This window comes from Neocloeon triangulifer, unplaced genomic scaffold (assembly GCF_031216515.1).
Source record: "Neocloeon triangulifer isolate White Clay Creek 2 clone unplaced genomic scaffold, ASM3121651v1 ptg000006l, whole genome shotgun sequence".
In the NCBI taxonomy this organism is placed as follows: Eukaryota; Metazoa; Arthropoda; class Insecta; order Ephemeroptera; family Baetidae; genus Neocloeon; species Neocloeon triangulifer.
In genome coordinates this window covers 266,704-278,041 of record NW_026775549.1, presented here as the reverse complement: position 1 = coordinate 278,041, position 11,338 = coordinate 266,704, and the positions used below count along the sequence as shown (strand labels likewise).

At 39.0% G+C, this 11,338-nt stretch overlaps 3 protein-coding genes across 5 annotated transcripts; 1 reads left to right on the top strand and 2 right to left on the bottom strand.

Annotated features, from left to right (window-relative positions):
- The first annotated feature begins 2,083 nt into the window (after nucleotides 1-2,083).
- Nucleotides 2,084-7,591, top strand: LOC132194242 (Golgi-associated PDZ and coiled-coil motif-containing protein-like). Its single transcript, XM_059615403.1, has 8 exons — nucleotides 2,084-2,327; nucleotides 2,543-2,670; nucleotides 5,767-6,134; nucleotides 6,200-6,458; nucleotides 6,512-6,637; nucleotides 6,695-6,822; nucleotides 6,878-7,042; nucleotides 7,102-7,591. Exons 1-8 carry the CDS (start codon nucleotides 2,240-2,242, stop codon nucleotides 7,421-7,423), a joined length of 1,584 nt encoding a protein of 527 aa, XP_059471386.1. The 5' UTR covers nucleotides 2,084-2,239; the 3' UTR covers nucleotides 7,424-7,591.
- LOC132194244 (uncharacterized) lies at nucleotides 2,776-5,480 on the bottom strand. Its single transcript, XM_059615404.1, has 9 exons — nucleotides 5,113-5,480; nucleotides 4,666-4,860; nucleotides 4,408-4,554; nucleotides 4,231-4,284; nucleotides 3,965-4,180; nucleotides 3,700-3,880; nucleotides 3,458-3,641; nucleotides 3,013-3,407; nucleotides 2,776-2,951 (listed from the first exon to the last, which is right to left on the bottom strand). The coding sequence occupies exons 1-9, from the start codon at nucleotides 5,227-5,229 to the stop codon at nucleotides 2,881-2,883; spliced, it is 1,560 nt and encodes a 519-aa protein (XP_059471387.1). The 5' UTR covers nucleotides 5,230-5,480; the 3' UTR covers nucleotides 2,776-2,880.
- Nucleotides 7,512-11,291, bottom strand: LOC132194241 (vitamin K-dependent gamma-carboxylase). 3 transcript variants are annotated; one of them, XM_059615401.1, is made up of 12 exons: nucleotides 10,469-10,849; nucleotides 10,197-10,415; nucleotides 9,979-10,134; nucleotides 9,672-9,837; nucleotides 9,431-9,613; nucleotides 9,214-9,377; nucleotides 9,046-9,156; nucleotides 8,856-8,989; nucleotides 8,668-8,799; nucleotides 8,284-8,605; nucleotides 7,975-8,218; nucleotides 7,512-7,922 (listed from the first exon to the last, which is right to left on the bottom strand). In XM_059615401.1, exons 1-12 carry the CDS (start codon nucleotides 10,548-10,550, stop codon nucleotides 7,751-7,753), a joined length of 2,085 nt encoding a protein of 694 aa, XP_059471384.1. In that variant the 5' UTR covers nucleotides 10,551-10,849; the 3' UTR covers nucleotides 7,512-7,750. The 3 variants fall into 3 exon arrangements, with proteins under 3 accessions (XP_059471384.1, XP_059471385.1, XP_059471383.1); XM_059615402.1 differs by lacking the exon at nucleotides 10,469-10,849 and adding an exon at nucleotides 10,950-11,291 and having other exon boundaries at nucleotides 7,513-7,922; nucleotides 8,284-8,617; XM_059615400.1 differs by having other exon boundaries at nucleotides 7,513-7,922; nucleotides 8,284-8,617; nucleotides 10,469-10,845.
- Between the last annotated feature and the right edge of the window lie 47 nt (nucleotides 11,292-11,338).

Sequence of the window (11,338 nt, the reverse complement as noted above, 5' to 3'; positions counted from 1 at the left end):
CCTATGTTGCACGGCGTCGTCGCCGGCTCTGGCGGGGTCAGCCCGAATCAATACCTGAGGCAGAGGATCGAGTCGGCGGCGGCATGAGTTTGCTAGCGTACGACATCCTCCAACGTTCAGCCGAGCTCGCGAGCTCACTATGTGCGCCAGACTAACAATAAAATTCAGCCGATTTGTGCTAAATAACTGCAACAAAATTGCCCATTTACGCGTCAAGAAAAATAAAAATTTTTCAAAATGTATCTTCAAAATAATTACGTAAGAAAACTGAAAGATTTGAAACTTTTGAAAAATTTCAATACGCCGAATCACAAAAAAAAAAAAAAAAAATGATATGAATGTAAAATATTAAAAAATTTCTATACCATCTTATGACCCTCCCAAAAAATTTAGCTTTCAAATTTCTTGAAATATAATTTCCAAAATAAAATTTTAACTTACATGGATTTTTACGTTTGTGCTCTGCTGCAAGTTCTCTGGCTCTTTCTTCGTAAGCGTTTTTGACAGGAGCAGGAAGTTTGCGCCACATGTCTCCAAGCCTTGGAATAAGAACGATATTTTTTTAAATATTTTTCTATCCATAGGCAAATGATAAATTTTAAAAATTGCTAAAAAAAAATATTAAACTTACAACACGCTTATGTCCTTGTTTTTGAGATCTGGATTTTCCTCAGAAAGCCTGGACCTGAATTCTCTAGCGAATATCATGAAAGAATTTGGAGGCCTGCTGATTTTATCCATTTTCTCCAGCGATGGCAGCCGGATCCTTTTCTTTGCTTTCACTGGCGCCTTTGCCTTTTTAACTTCTTTGGGTGGTTCATTTCCAACCAGGTGGGCTGCGAGCTGCTGGATCAGGCAGCTGGGAACTTTGCCACCAAAAATTTCCCTCAGGTGGTCATTGTCACTTCCAATGGCAACAGCAATCTCGTCGATGCAGAGGTCCGCTTCTGACGGAACCTCCCAAGAATTTTCGGACGAGTCGTCAATGTACTCACCCTGAGCAACAGGAAAATCAAATTCACATATTTCCACTGTGAATTTTCCAGTGTACATTTCCTCAAGAACTTTGGCAGCCATTGCTGCTTCTGAAAAATTTCAAAAACGCGGTTCATGAACATAAATATTAAATATATAATAACAACTTATTTTGGAAGTAAAAAAATATATTTCTAAAAACCTCCATTAAATCTACTTAATATGCGAACCAGAATAAAATTTTTGAAATTTTATAACGGTAGCGTAGTTCTTTTTTCTACTGGTAGAAAGAATTTTTTTAAATTCTTTATATAAAAATTTAATTATAATCCCAGGAAATGAAAATGTTTTTGAAATTCACCGGACAATTAAAATATTTGCAAGCAAATATTCAAATAGTTTCTCATGATTCTTAACGAATTTTTAAAAATAAATGTAAATTAATTCAAAATCAAATTGCCTCAAGAATTCATGAAGAACTTTGAAATTTTAAATGTTTCAAATGATACAAATAATAGGAGGAATTTACAATGATTGCAGAAATTAACAAATTAGCAAAATTTCTGAAAATTCTTACCTTCCTCAGCATTTCTGCTGGTGCCGTTTTTTGATCTCGTCCAGTAACGACTCATGGCGCGTCTTGACTGTAAGAATTCTCCCAGTCAACTGTCAAAATTTGAAACTCTCGAATTGTTGTTGTTGTTGAAAGATGCTGCGTTGCTTGGATACCGATACCAATCATGATTGTTTAATATGAGAAAAAACGTTGATAAGAACCTCCCACTTACCTCTTTTTGTTTTTGAAATAGTTAAAACATGTAAAAAAAAAATAATAATAACGTCCATAGCGGATGAATTTTAAAACGAAAAATTCTTTTTATGCTAATTCTCTTGTACGACGCATAAATAACATGAATAGGGGAAATTGTTAAATTCACACATTAGTATTATATACAAATTTTAGATGCTAGTGAATTTTGAGACGCAAATTATGTAATTAAATAACGAAAAAACTTTGAAAGTAGCAAAATTCTTGCTATTTGCCCGAGTCGTGGTCTTCGCGGCTCGCGCCGCTGGTGACGAAACAGCAAAACTCAAAACAATTGCGCATCGCCGGTCCAATCATCATCTGTGCGGTTGAAAAATATTTTCTTGTTTTCGTGTCGTCGGCTGTCTGAGGCTTGATTTTGTCCAAAATTCAGCATGTAAAGAGGAACATAGAGTCAATTTTTATTTGAAACGTAAGAAGAATAATTTATAAATAATGGCTGCTGCTTGCATAAGCTTTCGGTGGCTCGAGTTGTTGGAAAAGGAGTTTGACAAGGCGTTTGTGGACCTGGATGTCACTCTCGGTAAGTTTGTTTATTTTCACATTAATTCGCCATTTGACACGTTTATTGATATTGCCTAATATTTTTTAATAAGCAATAATTTTTTTAAAATAAAACTGATCGCCCGCACTAAATTCTGTCAGTCGAATCCGTGAATTTTCGAGCCCTTAATTTTATTCGAAACTATTTTTGTACAGTACACTTATTGATTATTATTTAACATTCCCCATTTTCAGCTGTGATGGAAACAGAGGACTCTGACTGCCTTTACAGTGCTAGGCAAAGGATGTCAACACTGAGCTCGTGCTTTGCCCAACTCACCCACAAAGCCCAAACGATTTTCCAAAACAGTGCAAAAGTTGAGGTGAGTTCAATTTTCATTTTTCGAAACTCGTTCAAAAGCTTTCCGGATTTTTGTTCATTATATGAGAAAATTAATATCTAAAAAATTTAAATTATTTCACATCTGTCGGCATTTAAACAAGTTTTATTTTTTATTTTTGGCAGTGTTCATCAGAATTTAAGTATTTCATACATTTTTCATTTTAAAACAATATTTATTATAAAAATTAAATTAACTTTCGTCTCCATCCTTTGTGTCCTGTGCAGCTTGCAATTCCACATACTCATCTTCGTCTAGCTTTTCTATTAAGCCAAAATTTTAGTTTAAAACCAAAACAAATTTAAGCAATCAAATCTGTGTAACCTTTTCCCAATAATTCCGGCAAGTCAGGCTCTGTGGCAGTTATTTCCTCAGTTGAGTTGTTCTTGTTTTGCGAAATTATATCCTCCAGCTCGCTGAAAATGCTGCTGTTGGTTTGAGCGTACGAGCTGCCTTCCAAAACCGACTCGTCCACAAATTTGAGCAGGATTGGTTTCAAATCTTCAGTAACTCTGGTCGCTACTGTATCAACCGTGAACTCCTTCTTGTGCTCCTGAATGGTGTCTCTTAAAATATTCAACGCCTTGAAAATATTTTTGGCGTCCCCGGTGGCCACCTCGCTAATTTTCTCTGAGATTCCGTGCAGTTTTTCCAACTCGCGAGAAACTCGTAAGTCCGTGCTGTAGAAAGTGTCCAAGAGGCGCTTCGTTTCTATGGTTCTGAAATTTTACTGAGATAAAAGTTAAAAATCTCCTAATTATTTCCTTACTCATTGATGAAGTTTTCGTGAATGCGAATCAGGTAGTTTTCAATGGATTTTTCAATGGGCATCTCTCTGTCCTGTATTCTGCGGCAGCTGTTCTTCAACTGGTCCTGGGCCTCTTGCAAGTTGATCAGTCTGAACCCCATGTCTCTCCCGAGCTGGTTGATTTTACTTGTTATCCGAGAAATTTCTGAAAATTTCCTCTTGATTAATAGTTGCTTCATTAAATTATGCTTTCTCTTGCAAACCGGCAGCTGGAGCTTGGTAATATGTCTGAGGAAATTGCTGTGGAAATTGACCCTGATAGCCTGCCCTTCTGAGGAACTCGAGGATGTGGCTGTAGGTGTGATTTGCGACGGCCGAAGTTTGCACTACTTTGTTTTCAATGATCACCGTCCGACTCCAAAGATCCGTGCTGATTTCCCGCACCTGGAAATGGAAATTAATCAATTTAATTTGAATGTCTGCATTTGTTGAAAAATGATTACTCTCGTAATAATAATAATAGTTAACCTTGGTTTCCAAATTGCCAATTTCAGTTTTCACCAGATCCATTAATGTGTTGTGGCTCCTCGTTAAAAAGCCGATGATGTTTTGCGACAAAGTCTGAATTATTGTGCTGAAGTCGAGTCCCTCGATGTTTTTGAGACTTGTCTTAATTTCTTCCACTTTTTTGTCAACCAGACCAATTTCTTTCCTCAGCCGATTTTCTCCAGACGTTATCGTCCCCTATAAAATTTCATCCAATTTATAAATTTGGAAATAATTTTTAGACCAACCGTTAACTGGTGGCAGCAGGCCGAGCTGGTCGAGAAGTCTTTTTTCACGGCCCCCTGTAATAATACAGAGACATATTGCGTGGGAGGATTTTAATTGACTTGTTTTAATTTAAAGAGTGACTCATATGCCAGTAATTCGTTGCGCTGATGTCAAAACTAACAATAATTGAGTCTTGCCTGCACTTCTGTCGGGTGCCTCATCAGAAAGTCCATTTTCGCCTCCAAGTGGCCCATTTTATTAAAAATCGTTTCTGAAATGCTCTGGAGTTTGTTGTTCGTGGTTTCTGCTGCCATTTCCTCTTTACCCTGGCGCCTTCCTAAGTTCTTGAAATCATAAAGTCTTACTTGAAACCAATATTTTTTTAGCATATCAATTTTTTTTAATAAAAAAGTAGAAATTTTATCTTATATAAATTAAATAATGTAAAGTTTTACCTCAGATAGGGTGTTCAGTCTTGTGTCGAGCGAGCCCTCGATCCGTCCCAGTCGCGTTTCGACCGCCTCCAGTCTGCGCGCCAATCCCTCGAGGTCCACCTCAGTGTTGGCAAACTCGACGTGCGACTGCCCTTTCAATGCCTCGCCCAGGGATTTCAACCTCTCTTCTAAGGAGGCTAAGATCTGCGGCACGGTCTGAAATCATCAAAGGCCCGGTCAGAGAGTGCGGCGTCTTTGATGTGTACAATTAATTATATCGTGAATGCAGAAATACTTCTTATCACATGACTCGGAGGGCACGCCGACGGATTTGAACTCTGGCCCTCTTTTGTTTTTTCACAAAATTCGGCCGAGGGTCGCGCGTGTGTTGAACTTTTAATTCCTTTTTGCCCCTAAAGTCTAATTCATTTTTAAATGAAAAAAATTTGGTCTGCACGTCGCTTGTACCTGTTTGGACGTGTGGGCCTGGACTTGGGCGGCAGCGGCGACGTTGGTGGAAAGGGCGCCCGACGCGCAGCCCTTGATGAATAGCAGCAGGGCGAGTGCCGCTGGCGTCAAGTGCATGGTGCCTGTGGAATGTCACGCCAGTGTTCCCCGATGAGTGAGAGCTCTCCCTGCGAGAGATGCGAAGCCAACACTGCGTGGTCCACGAGATAAAACAGATAACAGCATCCCCACTCTGTTTGCCATTCAACAGCCGCGGCCCATTGAGTCGCTCCGGTCGGACGCACTGTTGCCTCCCGATTTTAGGCATTTCGCTCTCAATTATGTTGTCAATGGTTAGGGCTCTCGCGCCAATTAGACGCGCTCGTCGTCTCTGTTTTCTGACAGATAAAATCATCGGTCCTTTTCTATCTCTCTCTCGCTTTCCTTTTCTTTTAATGAACACCGTGCAGCATTCCTCCTGTGGCCTTGGATGCTCAGCCTCTTGGATTTAAAAGCGAAACTTGTTTTTCCAACAACTATACTTTTATTTCTGCTTTGCGTGCGCACAGAGATAATTATAACTGAAGGTGGTCTGTTGTAAAAAAGAGGGTTTCCAGCCAATAAAATGTATAATTCCAAGAAAAGGAAATAAAAAAATATTTTCTCTGCTTTTAGGCCGAGCTGGTGCATCTTCGAACAGAATTGGCCCAGGCGAAGGTAAAAAATTCCACTCTGGAAAGTGAGCTGCACCGGACGCTACTGCAGCTTCACGCAAAACAACTCCACAGACACAGTGACACCTCCGAGCTTAGTCCGGAAGACGTGGCTGCGACGGAAGAGGCGCTTCGGAGAGTCCAAGCGGAACTTGAGCTTGAAGAACAATGCAACGCCAAGGGCCACCCTGCAGCTGCGTTGGCCAATGAAACAAATAAGCTGCTGATGGATGAAAATTCTGCTCTCAGAAATTCTCTTCTAGCTCTTCACTCGGAAGTTTACGGTGCCAGACTTGCAGCCAAATACCTGGACAAAGAGCTGGCTGGAAGGTATTTAAAATAAATAACATTTCAATATATTATGTATTTTAATTAAATTATTAAATTTTTTTTAGAATTCAGCAACTCCAGCTCTTGGGTCGTGATATGAAGGGTGAGATTAGGGACAAACTGTGGCGGCAGCTGGAGGCCGAGATTCTTTTACACAGACACAAAACGGTCATTAGAGCCTGCAGGAGAGGAAGAAACGGGCCAAATGCTGCACCACCCTCAAAAGACATGTCTGCTGCTTGGCATAGCCATCAAGGCGTAGGCGAACCGAGGAGAGTAGCAATTACCAGAGATGCTGACGAGGGGTTGGGAATTTCTATCACAGTAAGACAAAAATAACATTTTCAACTCCAGTGGTATTGATTAGCAAATTTCAGGGTGGTCGAGAGCACGGTGTTCCCATTTTAATTTCCGAGCTAGAGCCAGAAGGGCCAGCAGCCCGAACAGCAGCTCTTTACGTCGGAGATGCCATTCTTAGTGTCAACAGTATTAGCTTAAGAGATGTGAATACCTTTTAATATCTCTGTCAATGAAGTTGAAAATCATCTTAAATATTTTAGGTTGGTCATTATGAGGCTGTTGAAATATTGTCGGCGCAAGCTGGGACTGTAAGCCTTGAGGTGCAATACATAACATCAGAGGATAGTGATGATGATAATTCACTTACAGATTTTGTGGATGGATTTAAGTATAAAAAAGTGCTTTTATTTTGTAGCACAAAAAAATTATGAAAAAATTTTAAGGTTTAGATTTTTTGATCAAGAAGTAATGATGTCTGGAGAGAAAGTCAATTTCCATTCCGCAAGTAACGGTAGCATTCCTAAAATGCTTGACGCTTTTGAAGCCAAGGCAATGATTAACACACCAACAGCACCTCGAACACCAGAAAATTTTCAAGGAAGAGAAAGGTAGTTAAGTTTCTTTCTTCATACTAGAATACTAATAAAATGTAATTTTTAAATTGTAGTGTCGTTGACAACCACGATTACTCGGAAGGTTTTGAGAGTCCTGCTCAGGATTCAGCTAGTCAAGAGAGGCCCCTAAGCCCTGCTCCCCCTTCAACTCTACCATCACCCCTCCCAAATCTTTCATCTCCTCCACCCTCTAGTGGCAGATCAATATCCAGACTGTCTTCAACGTCATCTCAGTCCATGCTAGTGCTTGGCTCCCCAGGTCGGGCAGTGCCAGTAAAACCCCCTGAGCCACCTACCCCCACACACAAAAAGAAAACAAAGCTTGATAGTGTGGTAACTTCAAATCCAGATTATGAATATGGCACGCCAGTGTGATAAGTGGACTTGCCTTCAGTCGTGTAAATCTTTATTCTTAAAAACCATTCGTTGCATTTCTATCTACGTCTGCTTGTGATTATGTTTCCTTTCGTAAAGCAAATTTTATTTTTTATTGTGCATCACATTTATTAAATAAAATAGACATAATGCAAAAAACCATCACAATACATAGTCTTATCTTTGCTGTATGTAAACTGAACCAAAATTATCAAAAATTGTAATAGATGCTCAAAAAAGCTAAATTCTACGTATATTTAGTTTACTTGGCACGGGCAATGAACACACGGATCTCTACAACATTGAATTAGCTGCTCTGTTCACACATCACGGAGTTATTTTTACTCTACGCGGAACGGGAACCCCAAACACTAGGTTCAGAATAGCATTCCAAATCAAAGACCCAGACAATTTGATGCTTCTGAACCTTATTAAAATAGCTTCGTATACTCCTTTAGAAATTTCTCCAGAATTCGGCACATAGTCATCATAATTATTCCTGGAAAATAAAAAAATTAATATATTTTCAAAAAAGTTGTTATTGATTTTACTTGAGTTTTTGAGCAGTTTCGTTGACAAATGTATACATGTAGCAGGACGGGGTTAAGGAAATTGTCTTGATGTGGTGAAATGCTTTGCTCTCAACATCTACTGCTTCGCCAGGCCTTACGATAGCTTTTCTAACAACTTCCCTCTCGGAAAGCAAGGTGTTTTGCTCAAACTCAACCTCTCCTTCTAGTACAGTCAAACTTATATTTCCAAGTCCTTCAGAGATGAAATTTTCCATTGACAGGCCTGAATAAATCAAGACATTAATAGTTTGCTCAAGTTTGCTTGAACACAATGCTTTAATAATTTACCTGGAAAATCAGCAACAAACAGCACATCACTGTAATTGGACCAAGCAAATATTTGATTTTCAATTTCAGGCAGTTTTATTCTCCAGGATGATAGGTCAGTCAAAAGAGGCAGTGTCCATTTAGGTTCTTCGAATGGTGACCAAACTACTTTTGTCAAATCGACTCGTGGGTCATACATACGTTGTTGGAATCTCCCGTTTAAAGAGCTTAAAACGTCAAGAAAGATAGAAACATCGTTCATTCCTTGGGTATCCAACAAGTTCTTTTGAACACATTTAGCCCATTGGTAAACCATATCTGGATGCTTGCTCCACCTGTCAGTCTGCACCCATGCCTAAATTTAAACCACATTTAATAATACAAAGAATTTTATGAAAATATTACATCTGGATTCAAAAATATCTCCTTCCCAGAGCTCCTGTCTATAACCTTTGGGAGAACTAAAATTGTGTTCCACGAGTGCACCATCATATCCCACGAATACCCATACAGCCCTGGTGTCCAATTCTTAAAGCCCTAAAAAATAAGTTTTGTATTTATTCTGCAGGATATATTTATGGAAATATACGGACCTTTGTGAAAGAATGGGAATACGGCAGTACAGCTTGAATTGAGATATGGGACGCTAAACACGTCAAGATTAAGTAATGCTTCCATTGGATTTTCAGTTTATCTTTGTGATAAATTGGCTTGAGGCAGCTCGGATCTGTAAAATTCAAACAGAAAATTTATATTTGACACAACGGATAATTCAATACTTGCCTTCTGAACCAGTTTCATAGTCATTAGTAGTACTAGTTGGGAATATTTTCCTTGGCCAAGATGGGTCACAAAATAATGGCAAAGTTACGAGACAAACATATGGAAACATCCCTGTTAAGTGAAGTAGAATATTTAGAAATCTCGAAGATTAATTGAAATTGTTCATACCAATTGAGAAGATTTGAGAGTTCATCAAATGGAACGAAGAGCAAAAGAAAAGTGCACTGGGCCTAGTCTTGTCGAAGAACAGCCAAAATGCAACTGTGAGATCAAGGACAAATCCTCCTACGTGGATGATCCAAAGGTCAACTTGTTCTGGTGTCATAAAAGTCCTGGAGAATTAAATTTTAATTTTTAATGATTTTTTTTCAATATAATCAAATACCTGAATGGCTGAAATACCCAGTGGTTGGCTAAGTAAGTCATGGAATAACCATTTAGCCAGTCAAAGTCCAACTTCTTGAGCCCAGCCAAAAAGTACAACAGGAATAGCTGATAACGTAGAATGGCATAATTCCACAGAGGAGCTTTTTTCTGCTTTTTGGGCCAAATCCACGCATCGAGAGAACTGCAAAAAATTGCTTATCATTTCACGGGAAATTCACAACTTCTCCAATCACTCTTACCAGTACAGGTTAGCTTGTGAAGGGAGCAACAAAATAGCAAGTAAGCCATATAGGTAGGAATGATTATTCCAAGAGGACTTGTCCATCAGGAAAATGTACCAATAGGTGCTAGCAAAAGCTACACAACTTGTGCGAAAGAAAAATCCCAAAGTGATACCAAGTGCACCTGTAATTCCAGAGAAAGCCCAACACCAAGAAGCAAGTGAGGTTTCATATTACGTACAATTACTTCACAAAATATGGACCGGTTGAACTTGAACTACATAAAAGGCACTCGAAAAACAGATCTACAGGTTATTCTACCTACCTATCCACATTACTAAGTACACCATGAACATCCACTGGAGTGAGAGGAGAGGCAGAAAATCAAACAGGGGAAATCGGCAATCAAGAGGGTTGCCCCAGCGAATGTCTGCAATCGCTAAACCGCGCTCATCAGGAATGTCAAAGACCATCAGAAATCCTGAATTTTATTTTTAATTTAGAGCATAGAAGAATTTTTAAAATTCTGAAGTGAAAATTTACCAAAAAGCGCTCGAACAACTCCCAAGCTGGCAGCGTCTGTCGGTCGACACATGAGAAGAATCAGACTTTGGCACGACCTCAGGTCACTTGGGTAGAAGCCGAAGAGGTGGTAGAATTTGCCCCTTTTCTGCGTAGCTTCAAATTGCTTTGAAGTTTCTTTAGATTCCTTGCTGACGACGTCAGCAATTTGATCCTTTTTTAAAGCGCCCTTCATTTTAGCTGAAATATAAGGAATATTGTTTGACAATTATTTGGTGTTAGCTGTTAATCACATCGCCCTTGTTCTCTGGAGCCAAGACGAGGTATGAACTTATTTTTTGGTCCCAGATCAGACAAGGGCGCACACGTAGCCATGGCAACAAATTGGAGAAGTTCCCCTATCGTAAAGACTGATCATGTTTACGACGTGTCTCACAAATTCTCATTCTCATTTAACGCTCCAATAACCTATTGATGTTTTAATTTAAAACAACTAACATACCTTCAAGTGGTATGAAATATTATAATGGTTGGAAAAAATAAAAATAAAATTCATAGGCTAATAATTTTTGTGAATGAATACAACTAATTTATATCCATCATTAATTACAAATAATCTTAAGAAAATAAGAAATTAATAAATGAGAAATTACATAAATAATAATAATAAAATAATTTTTCAACAAATTCCAAGTCAAGTAATTAATAATCAGAAGAAGTCATTCGCAGTCTATGCGCATTGCTAAAATAAAATTTGTATAAAAATTTATGCACCTTTCTTTGCCAGCTTTGCAGAACCGTTGACTATGTACCTGCCCATTTTCTGCAATAATTGCAAATTTTTGCAACTGGAGAGGAAAAATTATTGCAAATTTTCTTTTATGCGTATCCACTGGGCCGGGCCAGGGAGGACTTGTGGGTTCAGGAGTTCAGGAGGGTAAAGCAGATCGAGATGAGATCAATTTTGCTCGATGGTATATTATTGTTTTCTAAACCATTCTGCTCTTGTCGGTCCTTAGCTCAGGATGTCAATGCCCCGCTGCCCCCCTGCTTGAACCTGCTGGTGAACTTTTTTGTTGCCTTGTGCCTCCTTGCCTTGTGCCTTGTTGTTTTGGTTTTTTGTTGCCAGATGAGCGTGCGCTGCGCATGTGCGAGCGCCACAC

Coding starts and splice junctions, on each gene's coding strand:
- LOC132194242 (XM_059615403.1), top strand. CDS start 2,240: ATGGCTGCTGCTTGCATAAGCTTTCGGTGGCTCGAGTTGTTGGAAAAG. Junction 2,328..2,542: donor GGACCTGGATGTCACTCTCG/GTAAGTTTGTTT, acceptor CCCCATTTTCAG/CTGTGATGGAAACAGAGGAC. Junction 6,135..6,199: donor GACAAAGAGCTGGCTGGAAG/GTATTTAAAATA, acceptor AATTTTTTTTAG/AATTCAGCAACTCCAGCTCT.
- LOC132194244 (XM_059615404.1), bottom strand. CDS start 5,229: ATGCACTTGACGCCAGCGGCACTCGCCCTGCTGCTATTCATCAAGGGC. Junction 3,881..3,964: donor TTGGCAATTTGGAAACCAAG/GTTAACTATTAT, acceptor TTCCATTTCCAG/GTGCGGGAAATCAGCACGGA. Junction 2,952..3,012: donor GCCGGAATTATTGGGAAAAG/GTTACACAGATT, acceptor TTGGCTTAATAG/AAAAGCTAGACGAAGATGAG.
- LOC132194241 (XM_059615400.1), bottom strand. CDS start 10,550: ATGGCTACGTGTGCGCCCTTGTCTGATCTGGGACCAAAAAATAAGTTC. Junction 9,838..9,978: donor GTACTTAGTAATGTGGATAG/GTAGGTAGAATA, acceptor CTGGAATTACAG/GTGCACTTGGTATCACTTTG. Junction 8,990..9,045: donor CTATGAAACTGGTTCAGAAG/GCAAGTATTGAA, acceptor TGAATTTTACAG/ATCCGAGCTGCCTCAAGCCA.